This window comes from Megalops cyprinoides, chromosome 21 (genome assembly GCF_013368585.1).
Source record: "Megalops cyprinoides isolate fMegCyp1 chromosome 21, fMegCyp1.pri, whole genome shotgun sequence".
NCBI lineage: Eukaryota > Metazoa > Chordata > Actinopteri > Elopiformes > Megalopidae > Megalops > Megalops cyprinoides.
In genome coordinates this window covers 10,723,691-10,748,258 of record NC_050603.1, presented here as the reverse complement: position 1 = coordinate 10,748,258, position 24,568 = coordinate 10,723,691, and the positions used below count along the sequence as shown (strand labels likewise).

General features: G+C 44.7%; 1 protein-coding gene across 4 annotated transcripts in view; it reads right to left on the bottom strand.

Moving 5' to 3' along the window:
- Positions 1–2,814: 2,814 nt before the first annotated feature.
- Positions 2,815–24,568, bottom strand: part of arpp21 (cAMP-regulated phosphoprotein, 21) — a 75,202-nt gene continuing 53,448 nt past the window's right edge. For all 4 annotated transcript variants that reach the window (XM_036555355.1, XM_036555359.1, XM_036555356.1 and 1 more), the window contains 5 exons: positions 22,133–22,228; positions 20,542–20,799; positions 18,850–18,976; positions 4,319–4,476; positions 2,815–3,674 (listed from right to left, as the gene is read on the bottom strand). In XM_036555355.1, the coding sequence (XP_036411248.1) occupies positions 3,417–3,674; positions 4,319–4,476; positions 18,850–18,976; positions 20,542–20,799; positions 22,133–22,228 (897 nt within the window). In that variant the 3' untranslated portion in view covers positions 2,815–3,416. The remainder of the gene's footprint in view (positions 3,675–4,318; positions 4,477–18,849; positions 18,977–20,541; positions 20,800–22,132; positions 22,229–24,568) is intronic.

Genomic DNA, 24,568 nt, shown 5'->3' with positions numbered 1-24,568 from the left:
CTCCTGAAAGCAGAGAAAGCAGGCACAGGGAAATATGAAAGCGGAAAAAGTCACGTGACAGTGGTCTGAATTGGCCAGTGCATAGACATACCTTCTTGACACCTTCAACTCATTGAAGTCATTTGCCACCCACTCGCTGCTTGTGCTGCATGCACTAGCACCATTGAAATATCAAAATTGATTCGGGCACACCTCTTTGACACCAGCGTCGATCGATTGCATTTTTCGTTTGACAGCTGCTGTACCTTCGCTATCCTCTGTGTAAAAATGAAGCTTGGCGCCGCAATGGCGATTATTGTGTTCTCTATAAAAAGTCAGCACCCAGCTACTATGGTGAAAAAGATCGGGTGACGGTGGAGTCATTCATCACACTGATCTGAGGCTGACTGTATTGCCTTTCTCAGACACGACTTCCTTTGAATGTCTCGCTTTTGAATGCCATCCTCCTCAATCTATGACTGTTGTACTCCTCTATGTGTGAAATTTCTGACCCGTTTACAATCTCTACATTTCTCCTTGAGCAAATTGTCGCATTGAGAGATGTAGATCAACATCCACGTTGATTCATTCCCTGTCCAGTGGCCGCTGATTTTCTGAATTTATTGGATCTTCTTGGTTTAAGGGAGCATGATAATATTCCTATGCACAGTTACTGGCACATACTTGATCTAACAATAACTGACGATTTACCAGTCAGTGATTTGCAGATCATAGACTTTGGCTTCATCTCTGATCGCAGGTCTCTGTCAGTGGAGCCATCAAGTCTCTTTTCCCCAGACTACTTGTAACCAAAGTTTTTGCCATTTAAAATCCATTGATGTTTTTCTAATCATATTCACACTGCCTCATCTCATAATGTATCTCACCATGAGATGGGACTAGTAATCTTTACAATGACTTTCTAAGCGTCGCAAGACCAGATTTTGCTCCTGTGAAAACACACTTGTTGTCTTTTTCAATCTCTGCACTCTGCTTCACCTCTGATCTTTACAGAGTGAAGTGCACTGGACATAAGCCGGAAAATCTCTGCAGGAAGCCGAGCCTGCCCACAAGCCCGTCCTTAAATAAAACCTGCTGGTATGCTGTGCAGCTCTGAAATAAGCTAGGTCCACTTTTTATTCTCATCTTATCAGTTGTGACGTAGGCAACCCAAGGCACTGGTTCCTTGCTGTTAACCTTTCCTTTAGCTGCCAACCAAGTCTCCACTTGAAGCCACCAAGGCAAAGATCAATAAATTCTTTGATTTCAAATGGACAGTACTCCTCCTCCCCCACTTAAATCCAGCCTTCTGGTTTAATCTCCGATAACAACAAAAATAATAATTAATTTGTGGGCACAACCTGATAACCACTCAAAACAGCTGTCATAACTCCTCTGCTTAAGAAGCCAAACCGTGAGAATTCCCTGCTAAGGTGATTTCATCATTGAATTGTCAAAAGCTGGACATTTTCCAGGCGAAATGTTTGGTGAATGATCTCATGTTGAAAGAAGAGACCTTGTTAGTGTCTGCTCTTTCCATATGGAACATATGATAAAAACAGTTTTTTCATCATTTTGAGAATGTAGCCAGGTTTTGACAATTGCTACTCAAAACAAACCTGACTCGTCAGCTCTGTATAAAGTTGGCTAACCTGAAGTGTGCTCTGTTATTGGGGAGGGAGGTGTGGGGGAGAATTGATGTTTAGTAGGCGTGTGGCTATTATTGGCCACAAAGGTATGCTACAGGTGTGTTTACCTGCCTGTATCCATTTTACTGTCAGTCAGCAGGTAAAATATCTAACTGAACACTTTTATGTAACCAGGTGTTGGATGCCTTGGATACATATGTTTCCACAGCAGAACCTTTCATGTGCCTGTGATGTGCCAAGGTGACAACAGGAAGACATTATCCTATCCCTGTCCAAGAGCAGTCATATGACTCGAGGTTTCAGTAGCCCCCACACCAGTTTTCTCAGATTATTATAATTCAGAAACAGTGTCCTGATTTATACAGTAATTTCCATTCCCATAACTCCGGATGGAGATGGGTTTGATCCTAACCTTATACTGTGTCATTCAAAAATGCACTGGTGAAAGTGTTATAAAATTCAAAACTGTGAAACACTAAAGAGAGGCTTCCTGCTCCAACTAAACAAAATTGTGTGACATCCTGTGCATCTCCAAAGCAGGAGGTGAACTTTCTGTTGGGCCTTCTTCGCAAGCTGAAAAATGAGGACAAATTATGTGACAATATTACAGGACACCTAGGGCTCGTCGAAAAAATGATATGTGCTGAAGGCGTTTCGATAGACATTATAGACTTACAAGCGCAAATAAATCCTTACCTCGGCGCCCATTCTCTCACGCTTACTACATTGTTTCAGGGAACTTACAAATCATTTAAAGTGAACTAGTGGTAATAACTTTGAGAAATACCCTTACCGCTCCTTAAATCCTTCTCCGAGGAAAGGTCTTGGTTGACTTAAAGTCTGAGGTGCTGAAACAGTTCAGTTATTCCACTGCAGGGATGGTGCATAGAGCAGAATGACAGAGCTGTACATCAGTTAGATATCACTGCTGGGTGTTCTCTGGCATGAAAAAGCCCCCTCAGATGCTAAAAGCAGTGAAGTATAAAAAAAGTCAAAGGAAATCAAGAGAAGACGCCACACAAGGGTTAGAAACATGACCTCTCTTCACGAGGCCGAATAATTTTATTGTGTTGAAACACTACAATACAGTATATAGCCATAAAAAATTCTATTGTGTATATAAATTATGCTTTCAATACAGCAGTCCCATTACAGCTTTGGTACAGTATCATTTTTTTATTTATATATTTATATATATAATATATGTGTGTATATATAATATCATTTTTAAATACTTTCAGCTTCACAAACTCAACACAAAGTACAAAACTAATCCAGTTTTAGGTTTATTACAATCTACACAGTGGTGATCAGTGAAAAGGAAGAGGTCATCACCCAGTGAATGCATGTCACCTCGCTAAGCTACAAAGGCCTCCCACGCAGGAACAGGACTAAAGTATGCACCATAAACCAGCAAACATATGAATTATTACTGTTTTTTAATTATACAGAATATCTGTCACTTTTGCTCTCGTCCCCTGCTGTTAAAGGCCATGGTTAGAATTGTCCAATGCACCGGTAGGTGGGGGTGAGGGGTAGGGGTCAGGACCTACTGATGGGAGGGCGGGGCATCATGATTCCCATACCGAGTTATTGGGAGTTGCTATACCCTTTCAATAACTCTCACGTGAATCAAAGAAATTTGCATTCCATAGCATAACGCTGTCATTGGTTCAAATCCAAGAGTCACTGATGACACACAACAGCTCCGCCCATTTTGTGTTTGGTGAAGCCTCGCTCTCCCATCGTTGGTCGTGACTGTCTGTGCTCGCCCCCTGGGTTGCCATGTCAGTACTTGACCTGCCACCCCGGGCTGCTGAGGTTGCCACAGTTTGTGCGGCAGCTGGCTTGGACGACGGGCACAGTGCTGGAGGGACAGGGGGCGCCCACCAGCCGCAGGTTGCCAGGCGGGGAAGGCGGCATCACGTTGCAGTAGACGGGGACGCCCTGGCTGGGCACCGCCCCCTGACCCGACTGACCGGGCAGCATGATGGTCTGTTGGTAAGACTGTTGGGGTATCCCTTGAGAACCCTGCGTCATTTGCACCTGGGTGAGAGAGGGGGGTTGCGCACATGAGGGTAAGGGCCACACTCCACAGAGGCTTCACCCACAAGTCTCAGTTGCACCATCACTAGTATCCAATTGGATAGAAAGAGTGGGCTGACCCATGAACAGGATTCTCCTTGACCAGTCAGTGGAGGTCTACTTTGCACTTTAGTCAGGGCTGGATATGCTGTTGTGTATTTTCTAAGGTCACATGGCTTACAGGTTGTTTCTCTTGATGACTTAAAAGCATTCATATTAGCTACTAAGGTAAAATAGCAAATTTCTCCTAAGGATGGCTAATGTGCTTACATTTTGCAATGTTATGAATAATACTGTTTTAAAAAATATGGAAATTATGGGTTTAATTGTGATGCTAAATTATTCCAATTGTTATATAAGTTTTTGACCTCTGGCTCATTCAGATTATGCTTCTTTTTTTGGTCTCCAACACTGACAAATTACAGCTGTGTTTACACAACCCAGGCCATATGATTTTTTTTCCCAACTATGTCTGTGTATGTGTATTAGTGTGTTTGTGTGTGTGTGTGTGTGTGTGTGTGCACACTTTAATATAATCACACAACCAGTCTTATACTTATGTCGCTCTAGATCCCTCGCAAATAACCTGACAATAGGAAGCCTACCTGATATGAAGACATGGACGGGTACGGCATCATCACGCTTTGGACTTGACTCCCTTGCTGGCTGGACATCAAGCTCTGGTTCTGGTTCTGGGGATGCTGCGGCACTCCCATCAGGCTTTGGAATCCTGGCTGCTGATTGGATAAAACTGGCGGGTAACCTAAGGAGTCAAAACAAGACCGGGAGTATTATAATTTGCTAAGCAGAAAGTGTTGCTGGTCTGCTTGTTATCTTTTCATGCTGTTGCACAGTTAGAGAAGTAATTCAGCTTAAGGTTGCTGATGGGTAGAACACAAGTGCCCCTCCTGGAAAGTGACCCTGTAACCTTCTGATTGCAAGTCCAGTTCCTATGCCACTTCACTGTCAACGTCAAAAAAGGGAGCGAGCCAATGTGTCGCTGGAGTCGACGGAGGAGAAATCGCCCCGGTTTTTCTGCAAATGCTGGCTTCTGTTACCGGGATCATCTGAGGATTCTCTCTCATCGCTTTGTGCTATGTGCCATGATCATCTCCATTTGCTCTGGCTGTTCCGGTCTGCATTTTTTGTTTCCTAATGTAATTCCTTTAGATATTCAGCTGGGGTGTTTATACATCATTTAATTCGATAAACAACCCACCCCCACCTGGGATTTGGTGAATAAATAAAAAGCACTTGTCTTCAGATGAGTGAAAAACGAGTGCTTTCAGATGAAGGCTGCTAGCTGAATAATTAACGCAGGGACTATATATATAAAGTATAGCTGGAGACACAGAGGTTTCAGGCCCTCATTAAAACTGCACCTCTCACAGCGAGTAAAACCACACAGCAACAGTCCTAGCCCTTCCAGAGAAGGCATCACTGGAACCAGTCCTGGTGACCATCTCCACTGCATCCAAGAGAATTTCAATTGGGTCAGAATAGTGAAACCTCCCCCTGCAACCCAGAATGGATGTGGCTAATCGTGTACTATGACTATTATGACTGACCTGAACCAATCGTAGTGTTTTGAGAACAAAATCTTTTGACTGGTTCATACGAGCCAGGCAATATATGACAGCTCCACATATCCCGAGGTTTATTCAGACTATACCATGTCACAATATTTCATCCACTGCTTTCCCCACTCTGTTAGGATACCGTTGCATTTTTTGACACTCAGTCACAAAGGGATAAGCTTTAAAAGATTAATCTGAAAGAGCGACTATCATATTGGTCTACAGAATTCAAAGCACACAAAAGAGAGATTTTGTCAGTGTCACTTTACAGCAAGGCATTCAAACCCTTTCTTTCTCGTGAGGCGTTGGATTTAAAACGGCGTCTCTCGGTACCATCTATGCTGCTTTTTCGATACGGTTGGGCTTTCAGCTCGTTTTGTCGAGTTGTTAGTTGAATGCTGGTTTGTGAGAACCTGTTAGCCTCTCATGTCTCAGTCTCATTCTCTCTCTGTGTAAACTACCAGAGTGCTGTATGCACTCCAGTGCTGCCCTCCTACCCTACTTACCGTGTAATGCCCTGAATTCTAAGTAATGAAATGCTAAAATGATGGATAAATTTGCACACATTTTTTCCCCCCCTCTGAAGCATTTCCCCACCCTCAAAGCATATTTGTAACAGAGACAGGTTTTGGGGTTCAGCCTGAAGGATTGGGATGTTTATATGAAAGGCTGAACTAAGGTCAGTTCAATTTATCCTTTTTACCAACCCAATTTCCTTTAACAGAACAAATCTAGCCAGAGGTCTGTCTATTTTTGGAGCGAGGTTAAGATGAATCTCACTGATACAACCGAGAGCGAAAGGTTTCGTTCAGGCTCTGATGCGGGGTGGAACATGCTGCCCGATCCACGCCTGTCTCTCCCACAGCAAAAAAAAAAAATGAAAACCAGAAAAAGAATGAGACAACGGACCGATATTTATCTGGCTCCAGTTTTGATTTGTTACATAAACCAAATCATTCGGATTAGCTGACGCAGAACAAAGTTGATAACTGTCTCCGGTTGCTGTCGACCAATCGTGGAGAGCTCGGCACCTCATTTAGACAATGCTGTGAGTGACAATCACAAGTGGAACAATACACGGGCCCGCCTCCCCGACTGGGCCCAAAGCCTGGCGGGTGCCACAAGCCATTCATCCATGACTGTAGATGGCGTGGGGTGGGGGGGGGGGGGGGGGGGGGGGTTGGGTAGAGGGGGGGTTGGGTAGAGGATGGGGGGGGTGAGATGGTTTACACTCCGGGGAGAGTGAGCAAGCTAATTAGTGCTCCTCTGAGTTCGCAATGCATTCGGCAGAAAAGCCTCCCAATTAATCTTGCAGACAAAGTGTCATTGTGCAGCCTCGCATAGGCAGTGGGCTGAAAGCCACACAACAATAACCCATCAATTAGCGGGTCTGAGCTCCGCTGAGCTGCAGCTGAGCAGAGGGCTTTTTTTTGTGTTTTTTTTCTTCTTCCTCACCTCGCAGTGGCTCCTAAGAGCTCACCCAACAATTGCTCCGACCAGGAAAACAATATTTGAACAATGCACAGGACGGCATCATTTCTTTCTTCTCTCTCCCTCTGCCCCCCCTTCTCCCCCGTTTTTTTTTTTTTTTTGATTTATCATCTAATTAAAGCTGCAGAAACCTGCATGTGGAAGAGCGGCTGCAGGGCTTTTTGTGGATATAAAGGATTACCGCCGCCTCCCCAGGACCGAACGCCTCTTGGTAATGGATCGTTCCATGTCATGACTGAAGGTGGGGGGGGTGTGGAGGGGGGGCTGGTTAGGTGTCTGGAGGTGAACTGGAAAGGAAAAAAAAAAGGCCCTGCCTGTCTGACCTGGGATGTCAAAGAGCTGGCTAGCAAGCCCTCTTAAATGCACTACTACCTACTCTCTCTTTTTTTTTCGAGGGGGGGGAGGGGGTAAGGGGGTTTGGGACATCGTGTGCAAAGAGAAACAAGCGCAAAAAACTCCCATCAAACCGCCATCTCCCCCCGGCGAGCCTGCCTCTGTTTTCCTCAGGTTTAATGAGCCATAACTGTGCGATTCTATCAGGCTCCTTATAATGAGGGCGAGAGGCATTGGTATTCCGGCGGCACCTGCAGCTCGCCGTAATGGGAGGACAAGATCGTTTTATACACTGACACTCAGGACATGGGTTAGCGGACCGGAGAAATTCAGCTCAGTTCCATCTACGCCAGCCTTTCCCCCGAAAAAACTTTTGCCAGCTCTCGCACGCCACCGTTTCAAAACAGGCTGCAGAATGAGCACCGCCGACCTTTTTGATGGTGACGTCAGACTCTAATATTGCGCTTGTTTTCCATCGATGTAAAAAAAAAAGAAAATAAAAGGTCAGGGTGCCCTCAGTGTTTTTTTTTTTTTGGGGGGGGGGGGGGGGGGGGGCGGATAATTGCTGTTCACCTATTGCTAATTTATATGGCTCGTGCTCGGGTTTGGAGGACCGAAATGCAATCATTAAATGCAATCAAGTTAAAAGGGATTAGACCACTAATGGGTGATCCTTATTTGAATCTGGCGTGCTTATTAATTGAAAACAGCTTGAGGATGATTGTCGAACGAAGGTAAGCCCTCTGCCTCTTTCATGTGTGGCTCAGAGCGCCAGGTGTCTCCTGGCTTTGTGGGCCTGTCCGTAGGGAGGTGACGGAGGCCAGGTGGGAGCGGCAGATAAATGAGGCTTTGTGTGGAGGAATGTAATCGTGTGCGAGACGGAGGCAAGGGCTTCACCCCCCCGGCTAACCGAGGCGTCTTCAAGGGAATAAGCGGGCCTAACTGTACAGATAACGGTAACCATTATCACTACAATGGAGTTATGACAGCGACATTAAGCGACATTAAGGATATTGCAGCGCCCCCACCGCCCTGACCCTCCGCTATCCCAGAAATGAAAACATGAACTCATATCTTGCTGTTTTGTGTCCACGCACTCCTACTTCCTAATTACAATCATGTTTGATATGACTGTCTTGATGGCTGCATGGTTATGCTCAGCAGCAAAAATCTACTAAATGAATATTTGGTTGCCAGCAACAGCATGGGTAAGCAAGCAGTGTTTTGAGGCTGACGTTACCTGTCCATGAATAATATTAAAATGTAAAAACTCATTTTAATTACATTAAATCATTTTAATTAACTACATTATTGGTTCACTGATTAATGATGCAAAATATGCAGGTATTTAGGCCTCTGCAGCCAATACAGTTCCAATCAAAAGTTTGGACCTGATTAAGATAATGGGCGGCACGCATTCAAAGACATTTTAATCAAAAGACATATGCTTAAATGCTTTACATTTGTTTTCTTAAACAAGTATAAATAGTGAAGTTGACGCGCCTCGGTACAACGCAGGACAACCACAAGCCTGCGGGGCTCTGACCGCACCACCTCACACCACTGTTTATCCCCGCGAGCGGGCAGCGCGGAGAGAGACGCCGGGACTATTTCTCGAGTCAGTGAACCGGCACTTTTAACCTTAACCCCTGTAATGGGCAGATTTCTCTCTGATCCTGGAGCCGAGCCAGTGGCTTGATTACTGAAGCGGCATCACACGCCTTAACAGTGTGCCAAAAGAGTTTAGAAGCTAATTAGGAGGCAGTTAATTTAATATTCCAGTTTAGTCCTCGCCCCGTTACTGCTGGACAAATAAACCCTTTACTATCCTCCCTCTTTAAATCTCTAATCCCGAATAATCAGGCTGATTTGCATATCTTTTATGAAAGTCATTATGTTAGGATGGGAGGCTGGGCCGGGGAAGAATTTGCCAGGCAATGCACACTCATTTGACACTCTCCTTCATTAGCCTGTGCACTAATGATGCTTGTAAATCAGACTGCCACGATTCCAACAAAAACGGCTAACTTTCCCAGATCTATTAGCTTTGGCCCTATTATTCCCTTTTTTTGGATTAAGTATTTGTTGATTTATATCTAAGATGGAATGAAAAATAATTAAAATGCGAGATCTCAATTACTGCAGAGTAAATGCAGTTTTTTGAAGAAAAAAAAGAAGAAAGTCTTGATTTTGGAAATTACACTGCAAATATAACATTTTATGCAATTGTTTTTCAGCTATTTCTCTCTCAGAATTATGGCCAATCTCTAATCATATGCCACAACCAACATTGCAAAGTACTAACTAACCTAACAAAAAAAAAACTGACAGATGCCCTCGTATTAATTAAGCTGTGAAATCCAGGCAGCGAAAAAAAAAGTCATTTCATTAAAGTGTACCATTTTACAGGAAGTACCAAAGAAAGAAGCTTCCAATTTGTGTCACAGAGGGAGGCAATGCTATAAGCTTTCAAATGCATGAGTTGGCGTATAATGAGGACACTTCGCTATAAATTGTTTCTTGTTTCCAGGTAGATGGTCGATTTCAAACAGAGGCCAAATGGTTTGAAGATAAAAACCAGAACAGCATGAGAAGCGAGCACCACACCCATTTGTGAAATCTCTGTTTTGCTTAGAAAATAATTATATCAGTCTTTGCAAGTATGTATGACAAATACTAGCAGGTTATAGTACAGGCAGCTCATATTGGCTGGATTCGACTTTAATGTACTTTAATTGGTATTTGGGGATACACATTAATGTATCCCCAAATACCAATGAGGTGCTATTAGCAGTTTATTTTAAGGGGGTAATGATAAGAGGCAATAAACTAGCGACATCATCACTAAACTAGCTGATATTGTCCCTTTCGACTCTAACTTAATGTAACAATGGTGTGGTTACATACAAATTGACCTCATGGTGCCACATCATAAGAACTGGTAAAACTGCAGAAAGCAACAGCATGTTAGTCAATGTTAATAATTCCAGGGACAAACACACGGATGGAAATATTAACTTAAACATATCAAAGAAAACTGCAGCCACTGCAGCTTCTTCTGCCGCTACCAGTGTGGATAATGATGGAGCAATAACCACCGAGCAGCCAGAGAGTCAACAGCTTTTGTGGCACTCTGGGCGATTCGGAGGCAAATGGCGGTAATGTAAAAATAGCAGGTCTTTGTCTTGGAGCGTGTGTGTGTTTACCGCGGTAGCCCGGCGGTAATCACGCCCTTAGCCAGGCGCTCTTTCTCCGGGCTGATAGATTGATTATGCGCTGCTTCCACGTCCTCAAAGATTTAATCATCCGAAATAAGCGGTCTGCCTCTGACGCCCCCATCCCCGGGAGTGACGACGCTGTCAGTCACCCGCGCCCCCGAACGCTCGCTCCTCTCCCACCGAGTGGGTGACGCTGATTACGCCCGCTGCTTTTTGTGCCTGTCAAAATAAAGAACAGACGTCCTTTGGTTGTTGTTGTTGTTGTTGTTGTTTTTGGGTTTTTTCTTTTGTCATCCTAAAATTTCACAGCTTCAGTCAGGTGCTGCTTATCCCGAAACTTCACTCGGTAGATTTGACTGTTCTTCTCTGAAGTGCATAAACAAATTCTGTTGTTGCAACTTTTCATACACATGAAGCAAACACTTTCAAACAGGGCTCAAACACTATGCTGACAGGAAAGTATTTTCGGCCAATGGGTACAGCCTACGCTCTTTCTTATATGGCACCAGACAAATGGAAGTCCGTCTGAATGGAGTTGTGCCCATATTAGTTTCCGCCAAATGCTAAACAGTAGTTTACTGTCTACAGCAAAGACATATGAGGATTGTTAGGAAAAATTATGTTTATTTTTGGTAACAGGGACATTAAAGTTTATAACTGACTTTATAGCTGCCATTCAAATGGCTGGAGAATGGTAAATGTCATTCCTCCATCCTGAATGAAAAGCCACTCACATACTCCTACGCTGACGGAGACGGTATCTTTCAAATCACACTTTAAAACCGAGGTCTGACTCACTGTGGTCATTAAATGATACCCCGGCACTTCAAAGCAGTAGGGGTGTTAATGCCGGTGTCCTAAATCAAATTCCCAAGCTGGTTCTCTCAGTCTGGCCCCCTGTAGCTGATGTACAAATATTTCCAACCCACATTATTTCCCAAGGTCAATACTGCAAACCTGAAATGAGCTCTCATTTGAACTTCCTGTTTAAATACAGGAGAAATGAATAAAAATAGATACATAGCTGTGACATCTCTACTATTGCCTTTTCATATCTTTCATTGCCAATCTGCAATCCCCCCCCACCACTCTAACAGCAGGGGAAGATGGGAAGGAGTGTGTGTGTGTGTGTGTGTGTGTGTGTGTGTGGGGGGGGGGGGGGGGACCTGAGTCACTCTCAATGTGTCAGCTGTGTTTGCCAGTGATGCTACATCCTTCAATAACCTCCAATAACGGCATTAATGGATGTCTATTCCTTTCCTGCCCCTGTGAATTGTAAATGAATGGTACATTCATTACTCGTTTGAAAAGAGCATAAAGCTTTCACAGAAAGACTATTGTAATTCATGTGACATTGGGAACTGAATATCAGCCAGTGAATATCAGCACAAGTGACAACACACTTGTGATGTGAAGGTTGTTGTGAAGGGAACGTTTGTTTTGCCGATACAAAAGCATAGTTGTAAGATATTATGTAGAATATTAAAGCTGTACCCTTAGATCTGCACACAGCAAGGCTTTTTACAGCTGCAACCACGACACATATTTAGCATGACTTTTAAGCTGTTTTTCCTTTTTGATCTATGTAAAAGAGCTAGAAACATATTTGTATTTTACAGGTTTTAAAAATAACAGCTGTTAGAACAATTACCAATGTAAACCACAGACAAGCATTAAAATCAAGTTAGCAGTCATTTTAACGTACAGTTACTTAACATGGCATTTAACCAGCCAATGGTCCCCACTGGGGTGATTCATAAATATTGGATTCATAAAAACCAAACACTTCCCCAAGGCTTTTACATTGTAACAGAACTGCTCTACTTGTCTTTTGAACTCATGTTAGTACTTTATGGCACAGGAATTTTCATGTTTTTTTTCCCCTTTATGCAGCTCTGTTTGGATTTGCCAACTGTAACTCAGTACAGTTATACGACCTGCTGAGGCAAATGCAATCGTCTGACACACTTACACTAAGCCAGCGTGCAAGTGGTGGACTGGATTGGAGCTATTTCACCGAGGTCATCCAAGTAACTTGCTGGTGTTTGATGAATTTCATGGTGCCTGAGACCCACCCCTATCCCCAGCAGAATGAGGCCAAATTAATTTGCACCTGTGGGCTCCTGGTCGTTGCCAGCTGCTTTTGAATCTGTGCCATAGGCCTCAGCCTGCGCTCAAGGTGAGTGCCTTGCTGACTGAGGCACGGAATGGGGTAGAAAGGAACAGGCTATTTTAAATGGCATTTAGCTGGCACAGCCCGGCAGAGAAGAAGCCATATCCAGTGCCCTGTGTGCTGTGGTGACTTTTTGATTCTCTCTTGTCCTGATTGCTAAGTCTGACTGTTTTTTTTTTGTCTGGTAGCTGAAAGGAAGGTCCACTGCTGGCGATGGCGGGTAAAGAATCAGGGAGGCAAGTGAATAAGAGGACATGTTATGAGCGACAGTGCTGTGATGGAGCTGTTCCTATATCCCACCCACTACCCCACAAATACTCAGTGCACATCACAGTCACCCTTCTGACAAAACTCTCTCTGTCAATCTCTCCCACACACACACACGGACACCTGGACACATGCAAGCACACATACATTATAGCAAATTAATGCAAGCAGTCTACTTTCATGGAACACATGCTCTAGCCGTCTCTCTGTTGCTTTGTCTTTCCTGTTTCTCTTCTCTCTCTCTCGCTCTCTCTCTCTCTCTCTCGCTCTCTCACTCTCGCTCTCTCTCACCGTCTGTCTCACTCTCACACAGTGCAACCAATTACTGCAAACCTGCATCCCCAGCACTTGCGAGCCCTATGGGTGGTGATATGATTTTGTGAAGACAAATGCCGGACAGCAGAGATCAGAATTGGCCAGATCAATACGGGCGAAGCAGCGCTAACTCCGCTGTTTGCCCTCTGAATCAGGACACCAGCCAGGCCCTCATCTAATAATCCCGAGTGCTGAGGTCTCCCCCTCATCCCTCACTGTCTCCCTGCCCCGCTCATAAAACCACATTAGAGCCGCAGTGCGCCGCATCAATCACCGATGCAGATAACGGGATCAGACCAATGCAATCAACGCGGGATCTCAATCGGACGCCTTGGTGGGGGCACGGCACACGCCATTCCGGGTCCCCGAGTACCGCTCCATTACCATGACAACCCGCACCGAGCACCGGGGGAAGCAAGGAGAGGTGTAATCGCCGGGCATAACTCCTCATTAGCCGACCCGCCGTCCTTTCCGAGGAATCGCCGCCTCTTCCTGTAAATTTGCGAAGCGCATTAGGCGAAATTGCATTTTATTTTTTAATGATTTGTTGCTTTGTCATACCCCCCTGTCCAGGTCAACTTCCTTTTTATTCCTTTACACAGCTGGAAATTTACCGAGGCGACGCAGGCAGAAAAAAACCTCGCTCACGGGTACAACTGTGCTCTGCTGAGATCTGTGCCTGAAACCTTCTGACTACAAGTCCTGCTCTTTAATCCAATAAACTGCAGAAAAACAGTTTTTGTTTCCATTTCATTCTCCTTCAGTATCCTTATGTTTTACAGGAAAAAAGTAAGCAACTCACAAATGTTTCAGACATCAGAGATGCATGAGGTACAAAGGGAATCATATCAGCTTTCATGCTACTATCGGGGAAACAGTTTGTCACTTGCACCTAAAATGAGATGACATCACAGCAACGGCTGGATGGCTGACTCCAAGCCAAAAAAGAAAACTCCAGGTTCACTGCAGCACATCCACCCATTAGTCAGTCATACGGGTATCTTGTTGCTGAGTGTGTATTATCCCCACCTTAATACCTGTGCAGGGCCCTCGCGGTGCCTTTCTGTCCCTGCTGCAAGAGGCTGGAGGGGACCGACAACAGGTCCATTCCTCTTCCCAAAAAGAATTTAATGAGGACGCAGCAGAAACCGCGAGGGGGTCACCCCCAGACACAGCCCTCATAAATATTTAGGAAACGCTGCAGGGGAGGAAACTGAGAGTGTGTGAGTGTGTCCGCTATTTTACATCGTCTGACACTTTTATGGAGCCTCGGCGCTTAAAGCAGATGGCGCGCTATGCCTGGGCCCCACTTCTGAGAGACCAGATTTTCATATTTCTCGCACTAAACAATTCAGCTGAGCTCAGAGAGCGCACCTTTCCAAAAGAGGCCTGGCAAATGCTCCCAAAAGTACGGCTGATATTTAAATCCCCCTGCACTTTCGATAGTGTCAAACTATAAACTGCAATCACACTGTCACTCAGCTCCAGCTGTTGAGCCAATGAAGCAATTAAGGTTTTAGATGAACGCGCAGGCTGTGTGTCAGAATGGCTTTGGCCAGGCCTGACACGGACAGCGGGGCTTGACCACTGCCACTTGAGCGTTGAAAAGGTGACAGCTTTGGCATTTTTCAGCTCGGAGTCCCGGCGATGCTTTTAGGGCAGGGGAAGTGCCGTCACAGGTCACGGCGACCTGCGTGACAGATTGCCGTGTCCAGGGGAGAATCTACGAAGCTCTTGGCTGTGCGAAGAGTTCGATTTCTGCTCCTGCGGTCGGTCGGAGAAGCGCCGGGGAATGTGGTCTGTGCGACGGGAACAGGGACTGAGAGGGAGGGTTTTCATAACCTCCTCTGACACAAAGATCAGAGACATAAATCAGAATTTGCAGCCGCAGTCTCTCAGCTCAAATGTGTGTGTGTGTGTGTGTGTATGTGTGTGTATGTGTGTGTCTATGTGTGTGTGTGTGTGTGTGTGTGTGTGTGTGTGCGCGCCTGTGTTTGTGTGTGTATCCTCAGTTACATCTACATCTGAACCAATCTGTGATTAATTTTCCCCATCATAAAGCTTGGTTTAATGAATTTGGCACTGTCCCTGGATGAATGACAGCCTGCTACTGCCATATACCTGCCAATTATTTTAATGAGCAAATAGTGCTGTCTGTGTTAACAAAGGAAATGGCGTGGAGTGTGGAGTTGTCTACTACTTGCAGAATGAGCTCAGGACAGTTGACTGTCCTCTTTAATACTCTATGAATGTAGAGCTCCTCTGAAGGCCTGGGCCATGAATGCTCATTCAATATTACAATATCTCCCACTGCCTTCTGGGAGCCAGATACTCTGACACAATATCATTAATGTTAGGGTTTTTTCTTTTAAACCATACACATCTGCCAGGCTCAAAATGGAATAGCATCTTTATTGAATATTTTGGTATCAGAAATTCATCCTTTAAAGACAAAAAGAAAAAAAAAACTCATGTACTTGATTTTCGTTCTATAATACAGGCTGCATATGTGGCAGACAGAATTTTACATACTTGCTTTAGTCTGTTGATAACTGGCTGGTTTGGGAGAGAATTGTTCAAATGACTGCGAAAATGAAATGATTGTTGTTTGATTAATCATTATACATGACTTGGTAAAACGAAATTGGGACTTAATAAAAAGAACACACAAGTCTGCAGCAAGTGATGGATACTGCGTTTGGTCCAGTCCTCTGGGTTCTTTCTGTTGCTCGTTAAGCAACGATATTTCATAAAGCAATTCAGTCCATTCACCATGGTTTGTGTAAAAATGAAGAGGAGACCGAAATGGGAGCGATTAAATTAATCTGATTAAATTCTGGACACCCACTTCAACTTCTGTTTCCACTTTAAAGACCATTTGGATCCGGCCGATTACTTCCAGCCTCTGGTGGAAAATTGCCTCTCTTGCATAATTTAATCACGGGGCAAAAAATAAAAAAATATATATACATATGTGAAAAATGATAATCAGAATGGCAGAAAACGGCACCATTACTTTTCGAATGAAAACAACAGGAAGCAGGAGGCTGAAAAACTGTCCTCTGGTCCTGAGAAGATTTATCTCTGCTGGGTCCTAATCTAATCTCATCCATGCTCCTCTTCTCCAGGGCCCCCAGGCTATTACACTTCATAAAGTGCATTTCTCCCAAACTGCAGACAGATCCCTATCGCGCCGCCGCCATTTACAACCCCCCAAAACGACAGCATTCCTCCGCCTGGCGGAGCCCTCTCTTTAATCGCCGTTCCTTTTTGGCTCCGAAAAACAGCCTCTCTCTCACCGGCTAAAGCGAACTTTGGTGTCCCGTGCCACGTTCTCCAGGTGGACAGAGAACCTGATCCTGTCTGTGTCGGTAATTAACTGTGCGTCTCCCAGCTGGCCCCAGTTGCCTCTGCTGATCTGACGCTTCCCGTGCCAGGCACCTGCTTAAGATGGACTGCTAAGGTGGCCATAAGGAAACAGGGAGTGTTTTCTGTGTTTTCAATTCGCGTTTTCTGATTATCAGGCTAAGGACGCGACCTCTGATACCCACTAAACACTCCTCCCAATACCCCTGCCAAATTCCCTAAATTCATTGCTCACGGTTAAGGACAAAGTGCTTTGCAGTTGGGTTGAATCTGTGCCAAAGCGACTTGTTTTCCAGACGTAAATAATCAACCACAGAGAGCCACAGGTCTGGCGGGGCTGATGGAGTTGCTCCTCGCTAAAGATCGAACGGAAGTCTGGGAGGGTTATCAGGTTATTCTGATCGCTCCGTCTCTGTCAGATTTACCTCCTCCTCTCTGACCCCCTTTTGTTGCGTGCGGGCAAGTATGCTAATGACCACCCGAGCGGAGAAGGAGAAATGGTAATTACAGGGAAGCTCAGTGAGACGTGCGGTACCCCTGAAGCGTGCGTAAAATAACGGAATGTAAATGACGCTCATTTCCATTGCAAATCAGCTTTCACAGAAACGCGCTTCACTTATGCTCTCCCAAGAACTTCCAAGCTCTTTCACTCAAAAAAAAAAAAAAACAACAACTCAATCCAGAGGTAAGGAGAAGTTATAAATACTGTATTTTCAGGAATCCATTTTTTTTAAATGCATACACATATGTATTACTAGCATTACTCTACTCCAATGTGTTACTCCAATGGTACTCTGACAGCAGGTGATGAACTGCTGCCTAATTTCCACTCACTCTTACCTGGAGGTGCACACTAAAAATTTGGTTTCCACTCAAAGCCAGACATAGGGGAGGCGTGGATGAGTTGTGAGAGGTGGTGGGAGGATGAATATTCAGCTGATGTCCTTCTGGAGCTAACTGTACCTCAGGGAAATGAAATATAAGGAAACCTGCACACACTGGGGCCATCTGTCCAAAAATAGGTTAGTATGGCTAGCGGAAATGACCTAAGAGAGGCATGAGACCCTTGACCCTGACACCCCACTCCCAGCAGTCAGCCTGCAGTGATCAGTTAAACTAACCTTCCTGTTTATCAGTGGGGAGATTGAAAGGAAGCCCAAAGGAGCCCTTTATGAGTGGAATTTATCACATACAGATACACGCACAACCTTACAGGGTTCTATACAGCTCTATACATATACTCTATGCATCACACACAGCTCTATACAGAGACACTCTATGCATCACACACAGCTCTATACAGATACTCTATGTATCACACACAGCTCTATACAGACACTCTATACATCACACACAGCTCTATACAGACACTCTATGCATCACACACAGCTCTATACAGATACTCTATACATCACACACAGCTCTATACAGACACTCTATGCATCACACACAGCTCTATACAGACACTCTATGCATCACACACAGCTCTATACAGAGACACTCTATACATCACACACAGCTCTATACAAGAGACACTCTATACATCACACACAGCTCTATACAGATACTCTGTGTATCACACACAGCTCTATAGAGACAGACAGCTGATAAGTGCTGAGCGCTGCACTGATACAGTGTCTCAAAATGAAATCAATGCATCAGAGAGCACAGGCACAACTCAGGAAAGGGGAAGCCGCACTTCTGAGCACAGTCTAAATGAAGCAAAGGCCACAACAACATTCAAAACAAAACAATGACAAAAATCAATCAGGGGAAACTGTCTAGAATAGGTTCTCACTTGCAGTGCCATCATTCACCATGCACCATTTTAAAAAGGAGGAAGTAAAGGCGGACAAAGAATCTGTCAGAGTTTCTGGGTATTAACACTGCTGGAAGGGTAACAGAGTTAAACATTACAAATTAAATAGACCCGGTCAGACCCACACAGACATACAGACACACAGACACACACACACACAGGCACACCCATAGGCTGAACAGAGCCAGGTGTGATGTGGCAGAAGTACCTGAAGAGAAGGGAGCAGCCAGAAAAGAGACCGGTTCACTGTGAGATCCTGCTACTCAATCTCTTACAGTGCAACGGCCCCCCGTCGAGCTGCACAAGTCTGGTGCGCCGCAATCACCTGAGCGCACACACGCTCAAACACACACACACACAGAAACACACACACACAGACACACACACACACACACATAAGGTCACACATAAGGGTTAAGGGCAGAAAAAGGATAGCCATAAAAGCTTTGATACATTTTCACATACAAGACCTATGTGTCAGAAATCAGGGTGCACAATCTATGCAATCACTGCTGACCTGAGGGTCCACATTGATCTGAACCACACCAATGCCGGAAGGGCCGCGTCCCCCACACACCTGTCTGCTGTGTGCTCTGTGGAATCTGCTGGTTCCTGTGCGTGCTGTACTGGAGCGGACCCGTGGGCCTGTACTGCTGACTGCTTGAGGTAGGGTACTGGCCGGATGAGTAATAGTACACTGGCACCTGGGAGAGGAGAGGAGCAGACGGAGTGATGGAGTGATGCTCTACAGCGGCAGCAGCAGACAGCAAAGGGAGGGCAGTCAGGACACGGCTACACAAGCACTGGCCACAGCTGCTCACAACCCTTAGACCCCTCCAACAGGAATATGAACAAATAGGGGGAAAGAAAATGGAAACGAGGGCCGACTGTGTGCTCGGTATGACAGTCACTTTACAGGCTCCATGAGCTATGTTGCTGGAGACCACCCTGTATTCTTTCAGTTACATTTTATGTGCATACACAGCGCCAGTAAAAAGTTTGGACAAACCTGATTAAGATAAAGGGAAACATGCATTCAAAGACATTTTGATCTAAGGACTTATGTTTAAATGCTTGAAATTTGTTCCTTAGATAAATATAAATAGTGAAGTTGATGTACGATATGTATCTGAAATATGAATTTCTTTCCAATTTTTTAAAAATATTTGGCTACTTTGAAGACTCTAAAATATAAGATAGCTTTGATTTGTTTAATACTTTTCTGTCACTCCGTAGTTACATTTGTGTTATTTCATACTTTTGCCTTTACTATTATTCAACATTGTGAAAAATAGTAAGAATAAAGAAAAACCCTTCTATGAATAGGTGTGTCCAAACTTTTGACTGGTACTATATATAATGTGTGCGTGTGTGTGTGTATAAATACGCCACTACTATAACTGGCTTTCACTTATGACTGAAATGTGTGTATTTAGTACAGACTGAAAAGAGTTAAGCTACTTTTTTGGTTGAAGGCAACTGCATTTATAATTCTGCTGCTGGAGCACCCCTCCTCCATACTAATACCCCCCCACCCCTCAGGAGACGAGCAGCTAGTTTGTGAGGACAGAGGAGACAGGGTCTGTGATCTGCCAGACAGTAAATCACTGATCCGCCTTGTCTGACATGTTCAAGTCAATTAAACATGATTAATTGTCACCTGCAAAGCACCGCTTTCATAGCAAGCCTCCAGAGAGAGGCAAACAAGCTTACTGAAACCAGGCCTCGTTGGATCATGGGAAAACAGGCAACGAATGACAAACTGCTCTGCTCAAAATGCTACAGGGCCATTTTTGAAGGGTTTGACCCCCTTTCTTAGCATAGATACATTCAAAGTTACCTATTAAAAAGAGTAAGTAAAAAAAGCCTAAACCACTGAAGTATAAAATAAAATGAAGCACTTCTCCACTGTCTCCATCATGAGGGCTTCAGATGTGTCCTCAAGGATTTGTTTATTACATTACATTATTGTCATTTGGCAGACATTCTTATGCAGAGCAACTTACATAGGTTACGATTTTACATATTATCCATTTTTACAGCTAGATACTTTACTGAGGCAATTTTGGGGTAATCACCTTGCCCATCGGTACAATGGCAGTGCCCCAGCAGGGAACTGAACTCGCGAGCTTTCGGTTACGAGCCCTGCTCGTTACCACGACACCACACTGTGGCCCCACGTGTGTCCTGACGGATTTGTTTATAAATTGGATATAATTAAATAAAAGCAGCAGACGCCTTCGCATGTGCAGCTGTACGCCAGGCCTACCTGAGTTGGAGCTTGCTGGACAAACCCCTGGGACGACTGCAGGACCTGCTGGGACATATGCGGCCCTGTCCCCGGGAACCCCCCGGGGGGCAGCTGCTGAGTGGGCGAGGCCATGACGAAGCCCGTCTGAGGGGGGGGCTGCGAGAGCAGGCCAGGGGGGTACGCCGAGGCCGGGGGCGGGGCGGGGGGCTCGGGGGCTTCACCCGAAGACTGCCGACTGAGGCTTATCTGTCCAAACTGGGAGGAGAGCTCGTCCCGCTGTGAGGCAAAAACAGTCGATTGTTACCGTTGCGTACAGACATACAGTGCCAGTCAAAAGCACGGACACACCTGATTAAGATAATGGGGAACATGCATTCAAAGACATTTTGAACTAAATACCTGTGCTTAAATACTTGAAATGTGTTTCTTAGACAAATATAAATAGTGATATTGATGCCTATGCATGAATTTCTTTCCAAAATGTTTTTTAATTTTAAAAAATATTTTTGGGCTATTTAGAAGAATGTAAAATATAAGATAGTTTTGATTTGTTTATAACACTTTTTTGGTCACTGCATAATTCCATTTGTGTTGCTTCATAGCGTTTGACTTTACTATTATTCTAAAATGTGGAAAATAGTAAAGATAAAGAAAGAAAGGTGTGTCCAAACTTTTGACTGTTACTGTAAATGACAGCCACAAAGTAGAACAAAGTGCATGTGGATGTCTGCAGCAGGAAGCTCCAACCCCGTTCCTGGAAGGCCAAGTGCTTAACACCCTTGATTAAACTGATAGGTGCCTTTTTTAACTCACTGAATCATTGTCTTTGGCTGTCCAGGGCCAGGGTTTAGTAGCCCTGCTCTCGTGCATTCAGAGCAGCAGTGTCAGTGTAACCTAAATTGCTGTTTTAAGATAACAAACAAACATTAAAATAAGTGAAACAGGCTGCGTGTTTTGCATACTCCAAATACTGTGCAAGTGTTCTTTTACAAAAATCACCAGAGACAACGGTCCATGCAGTTCCACTTCACACTGATTCCAGCCACCACCAGCTGCCAAGTTTCACTGCTCAAAAAGCAATTACCAGCATGCTACTGCCCACATTGTAATACTTTCATTTTAACTTCTTCATGCACTTCTTTGTAACAGCATTCAACACAACAGCCAAGAAACACACTGAATCAATATGCCATAGCCGAGATGTTCAACACATAATATATCACTGTTTTGATGTCAAGAACCAGGACTGCACATCATTTGTTAAGCTCTTTTTGAATGGTGCTGCAGCGGAGACATCTATAGTACACATTGCTCTCAGGATACAGGTTACTTCCATGGTCTGAGCGGTTCAGAGAGCTGCGAGGATGGTCAGGTGACATCAAACCAGTTCTGCACACAACAAAATGAAGGTGCAACGAGCCTTCAACTGAAGCATCTCACACGCGCACACGCAAACACACAAACACACACACGCGCGCGCGCACACACCCACACACACATGCATGCATACACACACAAAAAACGCACCACACACACACACTCACACACACACAAACACAGTGCAAGCTCACAGAGCAGCCAGTGAGAGAGCAAGATAAAGGAGAGGTACCGCAGGGTAATGCTGCGTGGGAGAGACGGGCAGCAGGTGCTGACTCGGGTACGAGAGGGCGGAGTACGACCCTGCCTGTGAGGACGGCTGCAGGCCCTGCACACACCCAGAGGAGAGAGCGACCGGGTGATTCAGGGGGGCTGTGGTTAGGGGGTGGGGGTGGATGTGTTCCTCCCAGAGGGGCCATGATGCACACGACCGTTCATTCCAGCCACCGTCCTCCGTGACTCGCTCTAAAATATTCAATTAGCTCAACAGAGCGACGTGGCGCCAAACTATATTCTCCCAGCTAAGGGCCACGTTTCGAACGCTCCGTTGTTAACCGCGCATTAAGCATTCATAACCCAAGGCAGGGCGGCTAGTAATTGGATCACTGAAAGAGCCAAGAACAGGGGCTGAAATGAAAACCAGCAGGTACCAGAAGGCCCTCGGGGGGGAGGCAGAGAGACACCTGCCGTCTCCAAAACACCGCTTCTCTCTTTCTCAATAACGTGCAATTTACAGCTGCCGCCCCGAGGAGATCCACTCGCACTCTCTCAAACACATTGTTGTTTTTTTTAATTACACAGCTTTCGGAACTATATGGTTCATAAAAGATTAATAGCCCACCCTTGAGTTTTCAATGCGGCTGTTGTGTCTGACTAAGTACGGCGGAGCAGGAGGGTCATAAAGATTTTGCAGGATGCTTCTGCAAATGTTCATCTGTCTTTTGAAACTTCTGCGGTTTATTTGTGAAATCCGTTCTGGAAACGAAACGAAACAAGCGCATCTTACTGACCAACGAAATCCTTGCATTAACTTTTCCAGATGATGCCTAAGGAGGATTTGCTGGTTATTATCATTGTTGAACTTTACTTATCTGTATTTGTGCTCAGGCATAAACGTATGAGTTGTGCACACTGTAAATTGCCTTGGATTTAGGACTCTTGTCAAATGAGTACATCTGAATACATAGAGGATAATGCAAAGAGCTAGACCTACTTGCTAATGAGCTAAAAACACTTGCTAATGTTTGTATGGCTGACATAAACCAAATCACATGGCGAGAAGTTTGGTAACCCCTGGTCTGAAGCTTTCCTTTGTTGAAGGATAAATTAGAAGCTGTACAGTGTCCTTGCATTCTCACGCGAGCTGGGGGCCAATGGGTTCAGTAGCACGTTCTAATTTAATGTTGGTGATAACGGGACAAGGTCGTTTCCTTTGCTGGGGGGAGCGACGGTGGACCATGACGGTAACAATGACACAAAGTGTTTGAGGACAGAAAGCAAACATTACCTGACGCCCGTGTGGGCAGAGGAGGAGAGAAGAGAGAGGGAGGGAAACCAGGAGAATGGAAAACCAAATGACATGGAAAGAGACACATACAGACAAAAATACCTGCCCTTGACATGAACTCACAGATTCATATATAACTAGGGGCCCTGCTTTTCCTGCCACCTAATATTGAAATTTGCTGTTCAGTTTTCCTGCACCAAGGTGCTGATATAGCCTCCTCATTAAGCCACACTGTACACAACCATTCAACTGCAGTAACTTAATGATGTCACTTAGACACTACATCACTCCTCATTAAGTACTTGCATACCAATGGATTTCAGACTAATTTCAGGTTGAAAAACCAGGTCACAAGGTCCTAACAATAAAGTATTCTATAATAAATGTCACAGATGTTCATCAGTACAAATCAGTTCATGACACTTATGTAGATGCCATTTCAAGTGTACACTGTAGTATGTATTTCACAATATGTGCCAGTTTACAATACTGTTTGTAAGTTACAACATATGCACATAAGTTTCAAACTGTAAGTGATAATGGCAATAATGTATACATACTATATGATGGTGGAAGTGAATGTAAATATCCCTATTTTGCCATGTGCTGTTAAATATTCTTAACATTTTTTATTTTGTGGGGCTGCTTCTGGGGGAAGATGGACATTTAGAGGAATCCATGCCATACTGGACCCAATCATGAGTATGTGAGTTTTTCGCTCACTCACGCCATCTGGGCGGCACCGGTTACTTCACATGGTGATGAACGGGACAGAGGAAACGAGCCGTGACAAATGGGACCCCCGGCATTTTGAGCAATAAGCCCACCCCCCCTAGACGTCGACTCCATCACATTGGAATTAACGCCAACGCGAGGGGTGACAGCCACTCTGTCTCACGTCACGGACAGGCTAATCACTGACGCTCGCCCTCTTCGGGGAACACGTATCGATCCCCGAGCTGGAATACATCTTGTGTGTACTTCATTAAATTCTGCTGCCTCGTGCATCTTTAAAGTGATAATTGTGACTTCGAGTTTCGTTTCCAAGCTACTACAGCCGGACTCTTTGGACACAGAGGCATTAAACTAAGCTGTATAACAAGCAAGCCTCCCAAAATGTCTCCCTACCTTTCTCAAATGAAAGGGCGTAGAAAATTCAAC